The following is a 22,187-nucleotide window of genomic DNA, read 5'->3' as shown; positions in this document are numbered from 1 at the left end:
ACTTGATAGGCAGACTTTTTTCTTTTTATCTACTCACTATATAGACTTGTCACACTCATGCTGTTGTCAATGTTTCACAATTGCGAACATGTAATATATGTATCAACAGGTAAGACTCTCATCTTTTCAGTAATTGAGGTCGGTTTCAACAAATGAAAATGAAAATGAATCAATGCACAGCAGTGTACGCAACTGTGACCGTTAAAAGATTGTGTCCATACCTTCAAAACTGTCTGGAAGTCCATCATTGTCCTCATTCATTGTAAATGGCGTATTTTCTCTCACTCTGGTAGCTTGATTTCTAGATTACAGCTGAATCCTTATGACCCACACTCATTTCAACCCTTTCTCCCCTCCACAGCGCAGACATTCACCTTGGTGAGCAGCGACACGTGAGCCCCACCGGCCTCGATCTCCACACTGGCATCCCGTAGAGCCCAAATGTAGCCAGCCTGCACAGAGCATGCTCCACGGCTTCTGACAACAGAACTACTTTGTTACTACTGTTACATGCCCACAAGGAGACTGAGACTGAGAGGACGGCAGCCCTGCTAACAGACCGGACCACACACCGATGGACCACCCTCACATCCAGACAGAGAGAGAGGCAGATGTACTGCATCTTAAGCACCTATTAGATCTGTTCCATACTGACGTGTCCTGAAGCCGAGCATTCATTCCATGTTGTCCTAAAACATTTATGCATAGATGTAAGATTGTGAAATGGTTTTGTTATTTTAAAGGTTTAAGGTTACAACTTGTGTCCGTTTCAGCTGAAACACACCAGAGATCTTCTTTATGCCTGTATAAAAGATGATGCAATTGGTGGTGAAATTACAAGTAACAAAAAATAGGGTTTTTGCTCCAAATGAATCACCAGCTATGACGTCCATTACTGAAACAAGAAGGTTTGGGGGATTAACCTGACTATCAACTGATTCATTTAACTACTTGACCAACACAATGGTCATACCTACAGTTATGAACACTGGTAATAGTTGAACAAGTTGTGTTTATTGTACAGAGATAATGCAGCACTGGGTGGGGCTTACTGATCACCAGTCCTTGTTGTGTGGTTCCCTGGCTCAATGGGCCCTCGGCAGTAGTAATGAGGGTGTGTGTGTGTGTACTGTGTACAACTGGTTCCTACTAAAAGGAACCTGTTGAGGTGGTTGGGGCATGTGGCAAGGGCACACCATGGTCACCAGGCTTCAACAGCTCTCCAGGCATGTCCCAACTCATTACGTCATGAGGCTGCAGTACACACAGGGGAACGGTTAATCACTGCAACACTGAAACAGGAACACTGTTATTTTCTATTTCTGCGAGCTACAGCCCGATACAAACCATTGGCACATGTAGATAGAGTGCATTATTTATTACCTTCAGTTTTACTGATGGATGCAGTTATCGCTGCAACCTATTAGGGAATTAATTTTTACCTGTAAAGTGTTCAGCAGTGCAGAGTGCTATATGGAGTCAGATTAACATGGTTTTAAATTGTTTAACAGTGTAAAGAAAATGGTGACCAGGCCATTCAGTTGTGTGGTTGTCAGTCTTTCCCATCCCTGGGTCAGCTGGTCCTTCTGCCTTCTGTTGTCACAGACGCTTATTTAATTTGTTTCTGTCTTTATCTTTAATTCTGCTTTAGAACTATAAATATAAAGAGCTAAACTATTTCACAATCTTGACTGTATGTACGATTTGTTTTCGGGGGGTAATATAGCTCCATAGAACCATGTTGCCAAATACATACACACGTGTCAATATACATAACTTTTGATACCTTGCAAAGTATTATAAGTCATTTTAACATGAGTATTTAAAATGAGAATATTTTAGTGATGTGGAGGAGAGGATGCTAGCTGTTACCGAGTGGCTGGAGGCGAGTGTACAGCTGTATATAGGAGCACCTGAGTCATCTCACCGCAGATGGGCTAAGCACCAAAACTCGACACACATGCAGTGCTTTACTTTAACCCCAAAGTGATCGCTGATGGTCTTTGATTTTAACCCTCTCTGATTTCAACCCTTTGTGTTGCTTTGAGACCAGAGGCTCCCTTAATCGCTCTATTTTCACACCCGTTGCACCTGCATAGTAACAGATTGTCCTTTATTGAGTATACATATATAAATATATAAAAAAGTATATAAAGAAACTTAAAGCAGGTTTTTACTTCAACAAGGTGCCACTTTGTGCTGCTGCTTTTCTCTTCTTTTTGGACACCGCTACGTATCTTGCAGAAGTCTGTCTCTCTTTGTTTTCCTCTGTTTGGTTTTCATTACTTAGGGGATCTACAGTGAAGAGGCTGAGGGACATGAGGCGGATCAGACATTTGGGGTTTGAATCTCTGTGGTGGTGAAGAATCGCAGAATAGCACATGTACGAAGCAATAAGTAGGACTTTGGAGCTCCAGGACATAAAAAGAAATTTAAAAAGAGATGTATAAACTGTAAAAACAAAATAAATAAAGCAAGATAGAATAATTTATGTACACACTGAAAAGAAGAAGAGCAAATATTATAACTATAAGAGGTTATTATTAATATTATTAGGGTCAATATGCAAAAAGTTCATACCCATCTGTTTTATATCATGTGAAATAAATGTTGATGTTCTTAAAACGTTCTTGTAACTGTTCTCATTTCAACCATGTCAGCTTGACTTCTGCTTTTCAAGTCTTCTGAGTTTTCTGTGTCTGTTTATGTGACTTAAACTGGATCTGTGGTTCTCAGCCTTTGACTTGTAGCATCTTACAATGAATCAGAGTGTACTCTCCAGGTTGGGAACCTACGGGCGTAAGAACCTGCACAACCCGAGGGTTCAATCTGAATACAGGATGTACTGTTCAGGGTGGCTTCTATTTGAAATGTGGGCTTTTAGCCACAGGGCCATGTTGGGCATAAATAAGAGAAGATTAAATTTAAAACATTGGAGTAACAGCCATTGCACCATCCACTGATCTGATTGGAAAAATGTGTGCATTCGTTGGAAGTGCTTCAAACTATTAACATCAATTAAAATGATCCCTTCAGCCATTGTTTAAAGCTCTGGAAAATGCTCACACCTGGACCTTGAGTTGGATTTTTCATGTTAAATGTTTAGGCTAAAACATGGGGGTGAAAAAAAATCCCCAAAAGTGCTGTCGATTAAAGCAAACTCCAAGCAAACGTGACCACGTGAGAGGGTTGAAAGCTCTGGAAAAGTGAATTGTTCTTTGCATTCTGCAAAAATGTTAATGATGCTGAGGTGGTATATGTGCATGCAAAAGGTTTTACTGATTATTCCACTCACTATTATGTATCAATTAATGATCTATGAAGTCGGTGCCCATTATACCTGAAATGCTTTAACTAGACGGAGCATCTTTTCTCCATATTAGCTCAGGCAGTGGATGAGCAGGCCTTCGTTTCAATGCAACAAGTTGGCCACTGAGGTCAGCGTGGCTCAGTGTCCACCCGGAGAAAGAGGGTGGTGGTTCAACGCCGCGGGGGAAGTGATGGAGGGTGAAAAGGGGCAGTAAATCAAAAAGTCGCGGGGTGCACCTTGCTGAGATAACAACGTGCCTTTTCAGCACTTTTTCACTGGGATCATTTTTCTGTTTGTCGGAACACGTGGAGCTGAGAGGCCACAATGCCAAAGATCGTCTAGGTCTACGAAGATGACTCGCTGTGAAAAACAAGTTCGGTCTGCTCCTTCCGGGCAGTGCTATATTAGACCCTACACTGAGCTTGTAGTGGTCGTGTCCCTTACATCTTATTACACCAGGTATCCCATCGTAGCCAATAATACTGGATGTGACCGGGAAACTAACAAAACGTGTCATTTAGTCTGAAAGGACGTTATAGCTATAGCTTAAAATTGTAGCAGAAATAAAGACGTATATATTAGTAAGAGTTGGACATAGTTAGGGTTCGTGGTGTTTGTCAAATGTCAGAATATGCGGTGTAAACTACGTGGGGTGACTAATGGTGTAGGCGCTCCGCTCCCCGTACCGAGTGAGGCATCTGTCCGCAGAGAGCAGCTTGGACCATGCGGGGCCGTGACGTCACGCAGAGCCGCCGCTGTGTTGTATGCTCAGAGAGTGAGTGGAGGAGAGGGGCAGCGTCAGGGCAACTTTTCCACTGGAACATCACCGATACATCTCCCCGTGTTCTTCCAAAATGGCTCCAATCACGACCGACGGAGCCGAGCAAGAGTCTCAGCCCAAGCCGGATCAAAACGGCCCCGGCGAAACAGCAGAAACCGGCAGAGAGGAGCAGGCCGTGCCGGACCCCAAACAGGAACCGGGCGACAACAACGAGAGCAGAGGAGGAATGGACGTGAGCGGTGGTCGTGGTGAGCCGGAGCAGCCCGGGGACATCCCGCCCCGAGTCCCCGACACCGACAAAGAAGCGGCGTCCCCCACCGAAAAGCCCCAGGGCGAGGAAGGGGAGCCCGGCGGCGAACTCGCCGAACCGGGGAAAAGTCCCGTTCAGGGGAGTTTGGCGAGTAGTGTCGATTCCGCACAGGAGGGCTCCCGGGTGCTGAAAGAAGAACAAAGAGAGGGGGAGAACGTGTCCTGCTCGCCGCCCGCAGAGCGCACAAAGACCGCGGAGCGAGCCGGACACGGCGCCAAGAGACGGGCCAGCGTGGAGCTGACCTCGTCGGATGGAGAGCCGCTCAGCCGGATGGATTCGGAGGACAGGTCTGTAGAAGCAGCGAGAGGCCTACACTGATTCCCCCAGCAGCCAAGAGGCGGTGTTAGGTCACAGCATGGTGCCAAGTTCACTGGTTTAATGTTGGCTCGGGACTCCGCGTTCACAGCCTCCCGTCGCGTCTCCTCCGCCCGGTAGAATAGTTCCTCGGCACGTTTGTACAACGTGCTTTAAATATGGTGAAGTTAGTTGTAGGCCACATGTGTGCAGATCACATCTCCAGCTGCACCACTTCACCAAGATAACACTGATCTCACATCAGCCTGGCTCCATGATAGTGGGGGGGTTGATGTGTTAAATACCCTTTAAATACAGTCTATGGTTAAATCACATCTCCTACATTTATCACTAATCTAGAGGATGCATCGACTTTCAAGATGGGGACTTTTCCCCATGCAGCAGGACACTGGTTCCCAGCCTTGGTGACTGGAAGCCATTAAACCAGTGTCATAACTTTAAAATATTAGACACCATTTTTAAAGCGATTATAAGCTAGTGGAGCACATTGGTTCAACGTTCCTGGCCTCAACCATCTCTCCAGCCCTCATGTTTATCATGCAGCCCCCCCCCCCCTGTGGTCACTGCAGCCATGTGTGGACCCCAGCTGCAGGACACAAGTGAGGGTCCGTGCACATGGCTGCACTTAGACAGGCATTACCATGTTGTAAACTTTAGAGTATAGTCAAATCACAACTTGGATCATCTCACGGCACTTTACATAGTGAGATTGAGGCCTTAAACCCAACAGTTCCCACAATGAGCAAACTGGAGGAAACTTTTAGCAGAACCAGGCTCAATGTGGGGGGGGGGGGGCCATCTGCCTCGACCGGTTGGGGTGAGTGGAGGAAAATGGGGAAGAAAGGAGAGGTGAATAGAAAAGAGGGGAGACAAGAGAGAGTGATCCGGAACAATGGTGTAACCATCGTATTTAAGCTCTGTCAGACTGTTTTTTATAATGAAAACAATAAGGATGTTCTTAATGATAACCAGTTAATGATAGTTGTTGTTGAGTAGTATCAGATCTGGACCCTGCAGCTCTGGAGTCCTGCAGAATGAGAGCGAGAGAGATAATGTATAGAGAGAGAGATAGAGACTATTTACTGAAGCAGTCATCCAAATCAACTTGTTTTATATATTTTATATAAAAAGTCATGCCAGGGATTTTGGTGATGCCCAGGAAAATGTATTCACTGCTTTTAAAACCCCTAACCTCCTTGTGATTGTGTATTGGGCCTGTGTGCGTCACATCATGTTGCAATACAGGCTGTGGGCACTAGGATAAAATCTCCTCACCGCCCTGCTGGTGGGGGTTGATCAGCACCCCCCCACCGCATCATTGGACAAGTCTCGTCTTGAAAAAGTTGAATCATACACATCTAGAGATAGTGTTCAGTATATCACAGGTTGCTGAGGGTTAAGGGCAGAGGATGTCGCACACTGTTATGCCCTATGAGTCAAATGTGATTTGTGAAGTAGATAAGATAATCCTTTATTCGCCCCACAGTGGGGAAGTACGGTAAAGTAACAATACTTATAAATGTGGGAGATATAAAAAAAAATCGAAGAAACCGAAAGGAATAGAAACTAATATAAACAATTGTAAACAGAATATGTACCGCGTGAACATATGTACAGTAGAATATGGGCTATACAAATAACATTTGAGTGATATTCTAAAAAATGATGCACATCACTTGTCAATCTTATTTTAATTGTATAGCCCATATTCACAAATCATAATTTGTCTCATAGGGCTTTACAAGGTGCGTCCTCCGTCCTTAACCCTCAACAAGAGTAAGGAAAAACGACCAAAAAAACCCTATCAACGGGGGGAAATGTAGAAACCTCAGAGAAAGCCACAAGTGAGGGATCCCTCTCCCAGGACGGACAGAAGTGCAATAGATGCCGTGTGTAGCTGAACACATAACAGTATTTAGAAGAAACAGTTTGTAACCTAATGGAAAGTGTGTCAATGTTTCCAGTATTTATACATAAGAAATTGTCTGGTAGAGATGAAGGGAGAAGCAGTGACGAATGAAATTGACGAGTTATTTGCATGAATGGTAGAACATGTGAGTAGGTGTATTTTATATCAAGCAGTCTTGTTTGAGTCATAGTCCATGAACAGCTGCCACCACGATCGTGATCTGCCACCACGATCATGATCCACCACCACGATCCACCGCATGTCAGTCAGTTCTGAGTTTGATTTCAGCAGCATCACTGCTATGGACCCCCCCGGGTTATAGAGATAAACACTGAAGTTAAATTAAGTAAGTAAGGTCGTTGTTATCGATTTGAATTTATTTCCCCCACTCCCTTTCTTTCTTCCCCTCTTTCTGAATTTGTGTCAGCATTAGAACGCGAACTCCCCTTCAAGGCTTCTGTGACAGATTCAAACAGTGTGAGTCAATCAGCGTAGTTGTGATACACGATGAGGTGGGAAATGCACCTACACAGCAGCTCATTGAGCTCACTATGAGTAACAGTACAGTGTTCTACAGCTACAGTGGATCACTGGATGCTCCACTACTTATAGACCCATTTCCACTTTGGTTACAGGAAATTTGACTGACAATTGTCTCATGACGCTTTCCATTTCCCTATTGATTAACTTAATCAGTTAATGAAGTTCCTTCATTTGACCACCGGGAAACTTTAAAAACCACAAATCTCTCATCTTATTTAAAGTATTGGCAGCAGTTGTACAATTTCTGTGAATATAGAGGAAACATTAACCAACTGAAAGTTTCATGGGGGATTTTCCAATGAGGTTTGTGTGTCTAGCTGTTGAAAACCCCCCAGTTGAACACAAACATGGTATGTGAAACTTGAATCAGACAGTTTTGGTATCAGCTGTTCGGGTCATTGTTCCTGAAAAGAGCGGCACATTTTCTTGGAACTAAGGATAAAGTTTTAGAGGCGCAGAATGATTTCGAGGAAGAACGTCGACTGTCTTCAGGAGAAGTGTCTGACTGTGCTGAAGCCTGTAGAACATCTGTGGGGGAAACCTGAGGATGTCAGTTTGCAGATGCTGCTGAGACTAATGGAGTGTGAGAGGATCTGCAAGGAAGAATGCGATAAACTGCCCAGATACAGGTGTACGCAGACTTTACCCAAGAAGACTAACAAAGGTCTGATTATAGGACCTGAATACTTTTCTCTGTGAGAGTTTTCAGTTTCTGATTTCTAATTAACTTTAAACTTTGTCATGATGGGTCGCTGAGTTCTATATTGATCAGCAAAGCTACAACACAACAGTGAACAGGAAGTGAAAGTTTCTGAATCCTCTTGCTATATATCCAGTGAAGCGTATCACAACTCTTTCATAATCATCCAGCCAAGGAGGAATACGCGTCATACTCCTCAGTTAATCATGTGAAGGCCTACAAACCTGAATAATCGTACTAAATATAAAGTCTTCATTCAATTCACATTAGGCACGCTATTAACCCACAATATGACAGTCTATCCACAGAGGAGGAGGGCTTCGGGCCACTTGTTCTGTTTTGCTCACTGCACTCACCAGAAGTGCATTCAAAAACAGTGATTAATTTCAGTTAAAATTAGAACGGTACTCTGTCGGGCGCATAGCTCCATCAAGGCTGAACAGTCTCCTCCATAAAACCACGTTAACATCCACCAGATCCATATTTTTGATGTGGATCTGCAGCAAATTGCACTAACACATAAATAGCAGTTCCCTAAATATGCCAGATTTTTTTTCCCCATTAAGATTCATAAATTATTGATCTGTAAAAAAGAATCCAACCTAGCTGACAATGTTATCAAGGAAGTGATTGAAAAAGATTTCCCGGATCTGAATCCACGCCTTAACTTTAGTTCTTTGTACGCCCACACCCCATCCTTCCAACATTCAGTAAAACTGGCTGAGCAGTTTTTGCAGTCAAACAGCAATGACACCAACCGCCCCCAAAAATGCTAGCACATGAACAGTGCTCATATTTCTTCCTCTGACAGTTGCAAATGGTTACACTTATGTTTTTGATAAAACGTTTTTTATTAGTAACTGTAAAACAATTTCAGTGCCTAGTTACATGGGTAAGCTTGTTGAGAGTTATTCTGGATGATATACTTTCCCCTGCTGTTTGTTGGTTTTAAATCGCAAATATGAACCAACAGAAGGTCGGCTACTACTCTGAGAAACTATTTTTAGTTGGACCCACCTCAGAAAGTTTTTATTCAATGTCCAAATGGGGCGGCTGTGGCTCAGGAGGTAGAGAGGATCGTCCACTGACCAGAGGGTTGGCTCCTGCAGTCCGCGTGCTGTGCCAGCAGTGTATGGTGTGTGTGACAGAAAAAAGTGCAGCATATAGAAGCGCTGTATATATGTTCAGATTTTTACCATCCATTAGGGCTGGTGGATTCCCAAAATGTAGTCCACTTTAAATTCGTTCCCCACGAATGTTACCACATGTCCACTTCCTTTATCAGTCATTTCAAATCAAAAGCCCTCTGTAGAGTCCTGTAATTGTGACTTCACACATTGCAGCTGTGGCAATAATTGAATTGAATGTGTACGGCTTATAGAAGAGATGAATTCAAACTCTGTAAAAATAGGTAAGACAATCTGCTGCCAGCTTTGAGACGTGCCTGGCTGCCTCTCGACTTTGGGTAATCCTGCTGTTGTGGCAGTTGTACGACCACACTGTAATTTTTAGTTCCCATGCAGAGCCGAGCGGCAGCTGGACACAGAGCTGGAGTGTGAGTGATGTACAGCAGACGTGTGTGCGTCAGGGGTGTTAATCCTCTCGTAGGATGTGTAAACTCGGCTCCCACAGAGAACCACTATGGACAGTGACCAGTGCGCATAGTGATTTGGCTTCAGCACACACGCACCTGTTGCACTTCTGTGGGAGCTGTGAAATCTGTTGTTGGATCTGCATGTGTTTTTTACATTATTGCTGCCAGTTTCCAGATTAGTCGTAAGTGCTAGTACATGACACGTGTTTATTGTCTCAAACTTGGCAAAGCACCTTTTTTAAATGGTAAACGGTCTGTATTTATATAGCACTTGTCTACTAGTCTTAACGGTCACTCACCATGTCATGCATACAGTGCATCTATCAGCAGCACTTCCTCTATGAGAACGGCACAGCCTACTGGGGCAATTTGGGGTTCAGTATCTTGCCCAAGGACACTTCGTCATGTATAAAGGGGAAGACTGGGATCAAACCACCAACCCTCTTGTTCTAGACCGACCCGCTCTTTCCCCCTGAGCCACAGCCACCCCCCAACAGTACACTTCAACTGTACAGTTTTCAGACACAATTTCTTCACAGCTCAGACATGTTGTCAACAAGCAGTATCCAATGAAAGGCAGGAACAATTTATATTATAGTACTGAGGGAAATGCCTTGATAACTATAGGTCAGTTGCTGTTATGATTCTTTTCTCTTATTCTTTCTAGTCATTTTTTACTTTATAAGGTTATTTAAGTTGAATATGTAGCTCTCTAGTAAAAGATAATTGGGCAGTGCTTACTCTATTTCTGATGTTATTTATGTTCCTGGTTAATTCACCCTCTTCATTTACACACATGGTGTATTACAGCAAGATCCCACTAGCGCCCACAATCTGACCGACAGTAAAGATGGTGCACCCTCATGTAAACATGACCCTCAGTCGAAAATGTCTGGTGTTGTGTTCTGGGAAGTCTTGTAGTCTGCAGCTTCGGTCAGTCCGATGAATGCTCTGTATTTATATAGCACTTTTCTAGTCTTGGTTACAGTACAGTCTTTTCCATTCACCCATTCATACAAACATTCATACAGTGCATCTATGGGCAGCACTATTTCTATGAGCCGTCAGTACCAAAGGACACTTTGGTATGCGGAATGGCAAAGACTGGGATTGAACCGCCAACTGGTTAGAGGACAAGCCGCTTTATCCCCTGAGTCACAGCCAATCGAGATGAGATCTTGTATCAACTGTTACTTGTTTTTCAGCTAGGACAGCCTTTTTTTCTTTTTCTAGATTCTCCCTGTGAATTTTTGATTTTACTTTGTGATCTGTTTCTAATATCTTCTGTCATGTGTGCCTGCTCCAGTATCGGCAGCACCCTGATGGACATGGAGAGCACGGCATCCAGCGGTCGCTCCACTCCAGCCATGCTCAATGGTCACAGCGGGGGTGCGGTGTCTGGGAGCGGTTCGGTGCCCGCGGGGGGCAAGTCTCTGAACTACACGTGCTGCTGGGATCACTGTCAGATGATATTTACCAGCAGTCCTGACCTGGCTGAGCATATCAGAGCCACACATGTGGACGGACAGAGAGGAGGGGTGAGTGTCCTGCTGTCAGGTTCCTGTATGAGTGCGCTGCTCCCAAGGTGTAACTGTGTGTTTTATTTAGAAGGATAAAGATGCTACGTTGTTAGCTCCAGTGGTTTCAAATAACAGAATACATTGAAATGTAGGTTTCATTCCTCCAGCAGTTAGAAGGAGAATATATCCAACCACAAATTGCTGAGTTAAATAGGAAAACATGGACAGATCCACAGTGAACATCTGACCATCCAGCATATCAACTTCAACAACTGTGTGGTCTCTTGCTGCCTAATATATCCCATCCCTTGGCAGGTGCCACTGTTATTCACTTCACCGGTCAGTGATTTGCATGGTGTGGCTAATAGGTGCAGTACAACCACTGCTATATCAAACAAGAGATCCAGAAGAAAATATAAGTATATAAACAAATAAATATATATAAAATAATAATAATAAAAAGTCTGAATATTCTCTTTTCGGATCAACAGTAGCAGGATTTGAATCTATTCCATGTTTACAGTTGCAGTTTGCTAGATTTATACAGCATCATAAATGTGGTAGAGTCCTGTGCATCAACACCACCTGGTGGACTGGAGTAGAAAAGCTTTTTATAGCCGGTGGTTGTTCATATGTCAGCAGGATGATTTAAAACAAGGGTTATGTACACACACTGTGTTTCCACCAAATGTACCTGGTACTAGTGATCTGTGGACCAAAACCAATAAACATTGAAGTTTCTTTAAGATATGTTGTCTGATCACTACAGAACTTACTCTGTGTGTTGACTATTTGTGTGTCTGCCACACAGGTGTTTGTGTGTCTGTGGAAAGGCTGTAAAGTGTACAACACACCATCAACCAGTCAGAGCTGGCTGCAGAGACACATGCTGACCCACAGCGGGGACAAACCATTCAAGGTGACAACACACACTTCATCTACCCCACCAATAATGTTCTGGTCAAATGATTGCACACTTTGAATATTGTCCACCTGACTTAACTGTGTACTTCACCTTTGTTAAATGATTAATCATATTAACTTAATATTAACTATAAATCATCTGTGTTCCTGCAGTGTGTGGTGGGGGGCTGCTACGCCACGTTTGCCTCGCAGGGGGGGCTGGCACGTCATGTCCCCACTCACTTCAGCTCACAGGGTTCATCCAAACTGTCCAATCAGGGAAAAGTGAAGGAGGAGTCTCCGTCCAAGGCCGGCCTAAACAAGAGGAGGAAACTCAAGAACAAACAAAGACGCTCACTCCGTATGGACAATGCACAAACAGGCAGAATATATATATATATATATATATATATATATATATATGGCCATATTGTCACGCTGGTTCACACACTCAAACTACTTCTTCATCATATCAATATTTCTTTCCTCCAGCCCGACCTCATGACTTCTTTGATGCTCAGACCATGGACGCCATCCGTCATCGAGCCATCTGCCTCAACCTGGCAACACACATCGAGAGCCTGGGCAATGGACACAGTGTGGTTTTCCACAGCACGGTGGGCACACACACACAAACTACTCAGTTCATTAACATGTTATCCAGCAAGCAAGACTTTGTGCGTATTTTTAAATGGATGTTAGTTTTGTGAAAGAAAATCACATTCAGTCCTCATAATAAAATTACTAGTGTGTTTTTGTGTTTGTATTCAGGTAATAGCCAGAAGGAAAGAAGACTCTGGGAAAGTAAAGCTCTTGTTGCACTGGACACCAGAAGACATGTAAGACATGGCCTTCTCTTCTCCTCCTCCTCACATCCTTCTCTCCCTGCCTTCACCTCCTTCTCTGGTTTCCTCAGCCTCGACATTCACATTCGACTCTAAGCGGCGTAATTTAAACCCAATTACGTGTGTTTTAAGCCCAAATGTCATCTGATATCCTCCTCAGAGGCACATTCACACCAAAATACAATTTTTCGGTCGATTATCCCTTTTACGGTCTTTTCTTTGCCGGTTATGTGGCTGATTCTTCAGAATGTGTGAAGTTGTGTTCACCTGTAGCCATCGTAAAACAACAACACTACATATGTCTGCAGATGTGTGTGATTAAAGTATGACTGTCTGCCATAGTATAGATACTGCACTACAAATTCAAATCTCCTGATGCACCAGAAGAAGCCGACATTGGTCCTGTGTTTATTTTTGTACACACTCATGAACTATTCTGACAGTTTGTACAGTGTAGAGTTTGTTTTTCTAAACAATTACACCCCATTTAGTCTGGATAGTTTAAGGCACATGGCTTCGTTTTAAAATGAAAAGAATCTCTGTCTTGTCTTTTAGCTCCATATCAGAAATTATCTCAATCCAAACTAAAATACAAATCACATGACCATTCATGTACACTGGTCATGTAAGTGCCAGTATCAGAAACAGTAGTAGTAGTAAAGAGTAGTATCAGAAAATACAATGAATGAGGAACAGCAATTTTTAAAAGTAGAAGTACAGCAGGGATTTGTTTTATTGGACTGATGTTACTGAAGGTAACTGTTGCCCTCACTGCTCGTAGTCGAGTTGTGACTGATAAGAATGTGGGCGTCTGCACAATAGTTTCCAAAAAACACAGTTTCTGTTTGTTCAGACAAACACTCAACCCAGCAGTGTTTCCAGAAGACCGTGTCACAGGCTTGACAATTCCAGAGTGTGGACGACAGGAGTAACAATGGCAATAGTGATGCACTTAAAAACCGAAACATTAGTGGACACCATGGCGTTTGACTATTGCCAAAAAGTCAACACGTTGAATAATCATGGGAGAGAGAGAGAGTAATGTGTTGTGTGCAGCTCTGCATGAATACAGTAGACTTTACCAACTTTAAATAGGTAAATATTACAAAATCAACTGTAATATTGTAATATCTAATATTATGGCTGGCCGCCACAAATAATTCTACTTGTAACATTTAGTAATCTCCCAGATTAACAGGAATGTCCACAGGTGGCATAACATTCACAATTGTTAAGTGTTAGACTGTGACGAACACATTCATATGAGGGAATGAGCTGGTATTAACATAAACTACATACCAGATTGGGAAGTAAACATTGTTCTGTCTGTTTCATTCCCTCCTTGAAATGTAACGTCGACATCATCATTCCCTGAGAGCATATTTATGATACAACAAAATGGATTTGGGATTTGGGGGTTCTGCCCCTGATCCCCTCAGAAAGTAAACCCGAGTTTCCTCTGGACTCAAAGTGCTTCTGTTAAAGGTTTGAAGATAAAGACGTGCTGATGGTGGTTGGTTTTATCAGAGCTCACCCCCAAATCCAGATCAGCTCTTGGCACTCCTTCTCCAGATCTCCACCGACACTAGAGCTTTCCTCTGTTCACACCTCTGTTGCAAAGGAAGTCTCACTGTCACACACGAGGAAAGATAAAAGAATAACGACCTTTGTTTTACAGTAATTGTAAATGTGTTCTCGAAACCTCTGCAGACTGCCAGATGTGTGGGTGAATGAGAGCGACAGACTGCAGCAGAAGACCAAGGTGGTTCATCTGTCAAAGCTGCCCACAGACACGACTGTCCTGCTGGACCCCAACATTTACAGGTGTGTGTGTGTCTGTGCGTAAAGATCCTGTGAGGCAAACATTCAATTATGAGTTCGGATATTGATAAATAATCTGACGTGTTTCCTCCCACAGGATGTTCTTCTAACAGTTCCAGAGAAGCTCTAATGTCACATCCTGCTAATCAGACCTTAAGAAGGAGGCCATGTGCTCATCCCTTCCTCTCCATCTCCAAGACCCTCTCCCCCCTCCCTCCTCTCCCAGAGGATGCTGGGAGTGTAGTTATTGTTTGTCCTGGCTGTCTGAGGCCCACAGTGTTTTCTTTTAATAGGTGCTGAGTTTACTGAGGACCCGTAGGGCAAGATGTTGCTTGTTTTAGGTAACACAACTAGAGTGAAAACTAACTGACAGTGCTGTAACTGTAGACCTGTGTAGAAAGAAGCTGTCTTTGTAAATACTTGAGATTTGTAATATATTTTTATACTTTGAATTTTTTACTCCACTGTAGATAGATGTCTTTTTTCCACCAAACATGTTTAAATAGATGTTTTTAAAACTGATAATATTGATCATGTGCATATAGTATTGCTCTGGTTTGATGCCATTAAACTTTTCCAACCTCCATCTGCTCTAAAGTCTTTTTTGTGTTCCACATAAAATAAAATACACACTGTGACTCAATGGCCTACGGGTTTGAACATATGCAACGTGAGCAACAGGTCCCCAGTTCTGCTTCTGACTGGCCGGACTATTTATTGTATGTTTCTCCCTTTCTCCTCAACTCTCTCACACCACTCCTGGTCTTATTCACTGTGACTTTCAAGATGAGGCTAAAATGCCTAAATAGAAATACACTTAAGAGTTACAGAATAGTCAGGTCCATAACCTTTGGATATTGGTACAATGTCTGTAATTTTACCCCCACAGTTTGAAGTGTAAATGTACAGCTTTAATTCAAGGGATTCAATGACTAACTAAAAAGAAAATCCTATACACTGTCAAAGACTTGCATTCATTTTATACATGGTTCCTCCCTTTTCTGTAGCCCAAAAGTAAATGATAAATATCTGATGTTTTCATGGTCAGTTGTGGCCTGTTCCCTCTTTATTTGGGGACAAATCAAGCAGATTAAGGGACTGCTTCCAAATGTTGAATTTCAGTGTGCTCTGGTCCAACACCCTGCATGCTGCCTACTTTGTAGAAATGACAGTATCCTGGGAGGATTCTGTTGATGAAGCAAGTGAGCGGATCGGGCTTCGGTATGTGAACATGGCATCCGAGGCAGAATAACGTGGCTGGAAAGCAATAGTCCGCCCAGTGGAGGTTGGCTGCAGGTGTTTTATTGCAACATTCACCATCAGGTTGATCAAAGAGCTAGGAATCCACAGACAAGCCCTGTGCCAGAAAGAAACATCACAGACTTCAGAACGCTGCAGCCAGTGGGGCTGGAGGAAAGACACCCAGGTCTAATCAAACTGTGATGGGCCTGCCTTAACAGAGGGGGCCACTGTATCACCGATTATTGATATAATAATAATAACTTACATATTTATAGTACCTTTCAAGGGACCCAAGGACACTTTATATATTTGAGGGAGAAGGACATATTTAATGTGACAGAAAGAAAGTAATTGAAAGAAGTAACTTAAAATTAAAACCACAGTAATTGTATCTAGTCCCTTTATGTTGTGGTCAACACAAGCCTGGGAACAATGTCATTACCGCTCCTCAAGACTGTTAAGGTTAAGAATAAATTGATATTTGTTTTAGCTTTCTACAAGTTAATAAAAATCTGGAAAGTAGTGGAAATTCCAAGCAGGCATTCCAGACTTATAAAACTTAAGGAATTTAACCGATGTATCTATTAAGTATTCATTCATATCCCTTTTGTGTTTTATATTATTGTTACAGCTTAAAAAGCCCATTGCAAATAGGACGATCAATATGGCTGTGGCAGAGAAAGCCCATTAAAAGTTATAATTAGCTGATCATGATAAAAGACTATGAGGCATTTGGTAACATGACCTCTGTCCCTTTTGACCATTTCATCACTATTGGGAAAGGAGGACACAGACTATTTCAATATATATATATATATATATATATATATATATATATATATATATATATATATATATATATATATATATATATATATATTTAATTAGGCTACTAATGTGTGTTGCGCCAGGTATTCTATGTCTAAATAAAATAAAAGAATATCTAAGCAATTTATTTATGTTGCGTCTGTATAGATTTATTGACACATGTATTAATTTGACAAATTTATTTGTCTATATTTTTTTATCTCTGTTTGGATTATATTTGAAAATCTTAACTTAAACTTTCAGGTTATGTGCCCACCTTTTTACAAGCATTAATACATTATGGAAAATGAAAGAGGATTATGTAAATGTCATTAATTTATTTATATAATCATTTCCATTTTTGTTGTTCCTTGGTTCTTGGTTCTGACAACAAAAACGTTGAACTGGCAAGATTTATCCACAACCCATCACCTGATGGGGATACAATGAATGACTTCAGTGTAAAATAATGAAGTTATACCATATGCCTACTCACATCCTCTACCATTACTGACTATAACTCCTCTTTGATACTCTTGAGGGTTAGGGGCAGAGGATGTCATGTTAAGACCCATGAGACAAACTGTGAATTGTGAACAGGGACTATACAAATAAAATGTAATTGATTGATTGAAGTTACACTAAATCCAGACATGACACTCTTGAAAGGACCGTGGGTGGTTTATCAGATCCTCCATTGAAAAGACTCGTGAAAATGAAATTAAATGAAAAAAAGAGCTACGGAAAGTCCGGAAACTCGCTGACGTCATTTGCAGTGGCCGGAAATCGCAGACGGAGTGTGTCCGCAGAGAAGGATGGCGGGTCTGCTGAAGAAGGTACAGTAGAGGTCATGTCTTTGTTTGAAATGGCGGAAACGACGCAGCAGCAGCTCGGCTGATTAGCCGGCTGCACTGCATTGTACCTTTATAACAGGGAATCAGCGTAAAGCGACTCACACAGCGGGGAGGCGGCGGTGGGGACGAGACGCCGCGGTGACACGGCTAGCTGTTAGCTGTTTGGCTAATGTAGCTCGGCTGAGCTAACCTGTGGAAGCTGAAGAGAAACACCGAGCAGTGAAGTGCGGTCACTTCTGTGTGTTTACATCTGAGTCGCTGCTGTCAGCTGAAATGTCTGTTTACAACACTGTCGTGAAAAAAGGCAAACGGTCCAGATTTACTTTACGGCATACTTACTAATGCCCTACAACTGTCATTTAGGTCATAAACAGGCTACATCCTACGACAAACACACGTTTATGGTATTCATGCATTTTTAACTTACATATACAGTCGATTTAATTGAGTATCTATTTCAATGTGAATATTAACAACTTTGTGTGAATTCAAAGTGAACTGTGAAAACTGGTTTTATCCAGAGAAACCCAGGCCGGTCAAATATACGATAACCAGTTCAACTATAGAATAAAATAAGTGGTGAAGAGTCACGTGATCGTGCTGCCCTCACATTTCCCTGGTTACTATTGAGCCCTGAGGCTTCGCTCCAATAAGCTGAGCTCACTGATATTCACATTCATTCCCAAAAGGGATTGAGAGGGAGGTGAGACAGTAGGTACACAGTCATTAAAACACACCGGATGTAGCACATACGTGTTTGTAATGAACTGTTGTAGTACAACATCATTATGTGTGGATCTGCCCTCACACCTTGTGAATGGGTGAATGTAAAACTGTACTGTAAAGAGCTTTGAGTGGTCATCAAGACTAGAAAAGCTCTATATGAATACAAAACCATTTACCATTTACACCTGCCCTGTGTGATCCATTATCCTTAGAGTTATTGGGATCTTTTTCATGGCTCACGTAACCAGAAAAGCTGATCTGATGATATAAATGCTCAATGGTCTGTATTTATAGGCCCCTTTCTAGTCCTGATGACCATTCAAACATCTTTACAGTACAGTTTTATATTCATACATCTCTAGGAGATACCAGTCATGGTTCCTTTCATTGACACATGGAAGTAAACCATTGAGCACCACACCAGCTCCCTGGCACTGACATACAGTACTTAAGTGTAATGCAGCCAGTGTTAGTATTGTTTAGCCTGTGTCTAAGTCTTTGTAAAGTTAAATAGGAGGTACAGAAAACACAATACATACATGGTGGTTACTTGGTCAATGGTTCAATGAGTTGTACTATACTTCCAGGTGCAAATCTTTCTACAGTTTTACATTTTCTGTCAAGAGAAATAAATAAATAGATATTACATTGTAGTATTTTAATACTACGTCTTCCTCATAATACTATCGGAAATTAGAGTCCATTAATATAACAAAATGGTCTGTATTTATATAGCGCTTCTCTAATCTTGATGAACACCCAAACAGGTTTACAGTAAATCTTGCCATTCATACAGTGCATCTGCGTGCAGCACTTTATCACACATCAGTCGCACATCAGTCGCACACTGCCGTCAGGGGGAAGTTCAGTATCTCATCTTGTACACAGACACTTCAGCATGCAGCTACTTGGAGGCTCCATCAGACCCAGAGCTATTTTTAAATGGTTAATAAACTTTAATTGGACATTGTTTATTCATTTTTGCCCCAGGTTTCCAAATTATTGGTGCAGCTGAGCTGACATTGTGTGTGAGAAGGTTTTGTGAATTATCTACCTGAGGGACATGATAATGGGACATTTTCACTTAGTTGATAGTTAAATATTTTTTATTTGAATCATATTGCCTAAGCATATTGACAGTGTTACACAAAACGGAGTTTGAAGGTGTGACTCAGACTCACCAAGTGTCTTTCCTGTGGCTCTTTTCCAGACAACCGGCCTGGTCGGCCTCGCCGTGTCCCTCAATCCACACGAGGTGAGCAGCTGATATATATTATTATATAATAATGTGAATCATCAGAGTGTCCAGCTGTCAGTGGCTCCCACCCTGGCAGATTCAGTTGATGTGTTTTCTTCAACCAACTAACCCGACACTGCTTGTCCTCTCAGCGTCTGAGGATTCTCTACTCAAAGATCCTGGCGTCAGTGCAGACAATGCCACAGGATGCCGCCTACAGGAAGTACACGGAGCAGCTGGTCACCGAGCGGTACGGCCACGTGCAAACGGTCAGTGACGGGCTGTGTGTGTGTCCGTGTGCAAGAGAATGGATTATTTGAACATTTGTAAGTATTGAAAATGGTGGAGTTTCAATATGATGAAACTGTCTTCACAGGAGCCTGATGTTGAAAAGCTGGAGAAGAAAATAAACTGTGGTCAGATAGAGGAAGTCATTTTCCAGGTAGGTCCCTGTTCCTGTTGGTGTCCTCTGGTAATATCAGTTGGCCTGTTAGTGCCTTAATGAGGTAGTTAAATTTAACTGAGTGTGAGAGAAAAACACTTTTTATGGCAATGTGTTTTGTTGCTTGGATGACACTTTGTGTTGTTCTACATGACATGGATGCAGACTCACCACAGATAAAAGAAGCCTGTAAAGGGCTTTGTTTTAGAGGTAGGAGGCTGCGAGGTTCTTGTGGCTGGGATGTAGCAGCAGCAGCACAAAGTTTAATAGACTCTTTGTACTGTGCCGCTGTTGCAGGATGTGAATGTGCAGAGGCAGAGTGGGGGCGGGTGTGTGAGGGAGGAGACTCTCTTCTCCTCATGCGTGGGCCCTTTCTGTTCTTCTCTGTGCAGGTTTTTCCAGTTGATCAGTGTTACCCATTCAGTTTATTCTTTTTAATAATCAATCCTGAAATCCTCAGTAGGTTTTGCTTTTCTGTATGCTGATCACACCCTGCGTCCATCTCTCATTCTATATGGGTTATTCTCTTGGACTCGGATGTGTTTTTATACAAATCTATGAAGACTGTCCATTTTCTTTCATAGGGTTGATTATCAAAAGCAGAGTACTGCCCAAGCCAAATCTATAAGCTGGAACTGTGTGTATATGTGTACATACACACGTGTGAATACCATTGTCATGAAGTTGTCAAGGGAACAGTGACGGGGCTGCATTAACTGCTGCTACATGTAACTCCCACTAAAAGACACATGTCAGTTATTTGGTTTATTTTAAATGTTAACAGAATGAAATCTGTTGTGAATGTCTCACTTTAAACAACAAATAACTGTCCCCAAATGTCCAGATATTACTATTACATGTGATACCATGATGAGTTGATCAGTGTTGTTAAATGCTGTGTTGTGTGTACATCTGCAGGCGGAGTGTGAGTTGAATCTTTCCAGGAAGATGTCTGAGTGGAAACCATGGGAGCCGCTGACAGAGGAGCCTCCTACCAACCAATGGAAATGGCCCATCTGAAGACACCTATGTAAACTGTATATTATTGTCTGTCTGAGTGTGTGCGCGCGCGTGTGATCCATACTTTTAACAAAGTGATGTACAAATAAAAGTAACTGCAAATATTTCCCCATTTATTCTCCAGAGTCATTAATTCATAAACACACTTAAACAAGACAATTACATTTTTACACATGTTTGTGGAAATAGTTGACAAATAAGACATGAACTGTTCTAAGAACTCTGACCCAAACTGGGCTCCAGTGGTTTGGATTGCACTGGTATCCAATCATCTGGGTGACTCGAACCTTCATCGCTTCAGAGCTCGATCATTTAAATAACTGTGATATGTTACATTGGGTTCGTTTATAATGGAGAGGTTTATTGGATTCAGCTCTGGAAACTCAAGTGAAAGAAACTATTCATTGTCTCAGTGTCATAATGTATCCCTACACAACACAGTCCCTTAATTTAGTCAATAGTAAAAATAAAAAAAAATGTTTAAGCTGCTACAGCCCAGAGGAAGCTTCATGTAGTGTTCACTGAGCCACACATCCTTCATATACACCCTAACATGCTGTGATGTCATCAGACAGAGGCACATGACACAGAGCTACACTGAGTCTTCAGGCTCTGACCTCCTGTGGCCCACTAGTGGCTCTCTGCAGCAACTGCAGCATGATGGGATAGATGGGGGCAAACTCCTTCCCCTGCCGAGCCCTCACTGACTGCACGTAGGCCTCCAGAGCGCCCCTTAGAGGTGAACAGAGAGGACACAATATTACTCCATATGATGACATCACATTTCCTGTGTTAATGGTTTTCAAAGTGCTGCTATCCTTGCATATGAACACAGAACATATCTGTTGTGTGTTTTTTCACAATAACCCAACTGTGACCGCAGCAGCCCACTGTAGTGAACTATGAAACTGTAGCAGGTCACATGTCTGCAGGTTGATTTTCACAGTGAGCTGAAACAGGGACGTGAAACCAGCCGCTAGCTGGAGGACAGCATCAGTCTGAAGATGGGGTGTGTGTGTGTTTGTGTTGACAAAGGATCTGCAGCTTAACTTTGAGGGGGAACCTTAATGTGAAAGAGAGACAATCCACAGTTCACAACCAGAGGCTGAATGTTCTCCACAGTCAAACAGTGAGTGTGTGTGTGCACTTTATTCATCATGACAGTGGTCCTGGAGATAAACCTCAGATTTAATATAACCTAATTATAAGTGGAATCATGTTTTTCCCCTCCCAAGAAGGCTCAGTGTGATTGGTTTGTTCAACAAGACACATGGATACTCCACATTAACTTTATGAAAGGCCTGCTCA

At 42.3% G+C, this 22,187-nt stretch overlaps 4 protein-coding genes across 5 annotated transcripts in view; 3 read left to right on the top strand and 1 right to left on the bottom strand.

Annotated features, from left to right (window-relative positions):
* Positions 1-2,625, top strand: part of LOC118101626 (pleckstrin homology domain-containing family A member 5-like) — a 197,056-nt gene extending 194,431 nt beyond the window's left edge. For both annotated transcript variants that reach the window (XM_047338557.1, XM_047338558.1), the window contains one exon: positions 362-2,625. In XM_047338557.1, the coding sequence (XP_047194513.1) occupies positions 362-396 (35 nt within the window). In that variant the 3' untranslated portion in view covers positions 397-2,625. The remainder of the gene's footprint in view (positions 1-361) is intronic.
* Positions 2,626-3,994: 1,369 nt separating this feature from the next.
* aebp2 (AE binding protein 2) lies at positions 3,995-15,137 on the top strand. Its single transcript, XM_035147543.1, has 8 exons — positions 3,995-4,688; positions 10,769-11,000; positions 11,794-11,901; positions 12,060-12,246; positions 12,378-12,502; positions 12,657-12,724; positions 14,441-14,554; positions 14,649-15,137. Exons 1-8 carry the CDS (start codon positions 4,165-4,167, stop codon positions 14,659-14,661), a joined length of 1,371 nt encoding a protein of 456 aa, XP_035003434.1. The 5' UTR covers positions 3,995-4,164; the 3' UTR covers positions 14,662-15,137.
* Positions 15,138-17,317: 2,180 nt separating this feature from the next.
* On the top strand, positions 17,318-20,991 carry ndufa5 (NADH:ubiquinone oxidoreductase subunit A5). Its single transcript, XM_035147348.2, has 5 exons — positions 17,318-17,436; positions 19,391-19,435; positions 19,570-19,686; positions 19,794-19,859; positions 20,778-20,991. The coding sequence occupies exons 1-5, from the start codon at positions 17,416-17,418 to the stop codon at positions 20,877-20,879; spliced, it is 351 nt and encodes a 116-aa protein (XP_035003239.1). The 5' UTR covers positions 17,318-17,415; the 3' UTR covers positions 20,880-20,991.
* cog5 (component of oligomeric golgi complex 5) overlaps positions 20,972-22,187 on the bottom strand; it is a 48,391-nt gene continuing 47,175 nt past the window's right edge. Inside the window, exon 22 of the mRNA XM_035147345.2 lies at positions 20,972-21,611. Within this exon, the coding sequence (XP_035003236.1) occupies positions 21,485-21,611 (127 nt within the window). The 3' untranslated portion in view covers positions 20,972-21,484. The remainder of the gene's footprint in view (positions 21,612-22,187) is intronic.

This window comes from Hippoglossus stenolepis, chromosome 22 (assembly GCF_022539355.2).
Source record: "Hippoglossus stenolepis isolate QCI-W04-F060 chromosome 22, HSTE1.2, whole genome shotgun sequence".
NCBI classification, from domain to species: Eukaryota; Metazoa; Chordata; class Actinopteri; order Pleuronectiformes; family Pleuronectidae; genus Hippoglossus; species Hippoglossus stenolepis.
The sequence above is the reverse complement of the archived record's forward strand: the minus strand, read 5'-3'. Positions and strand labels throughout refer to the sequence as shown.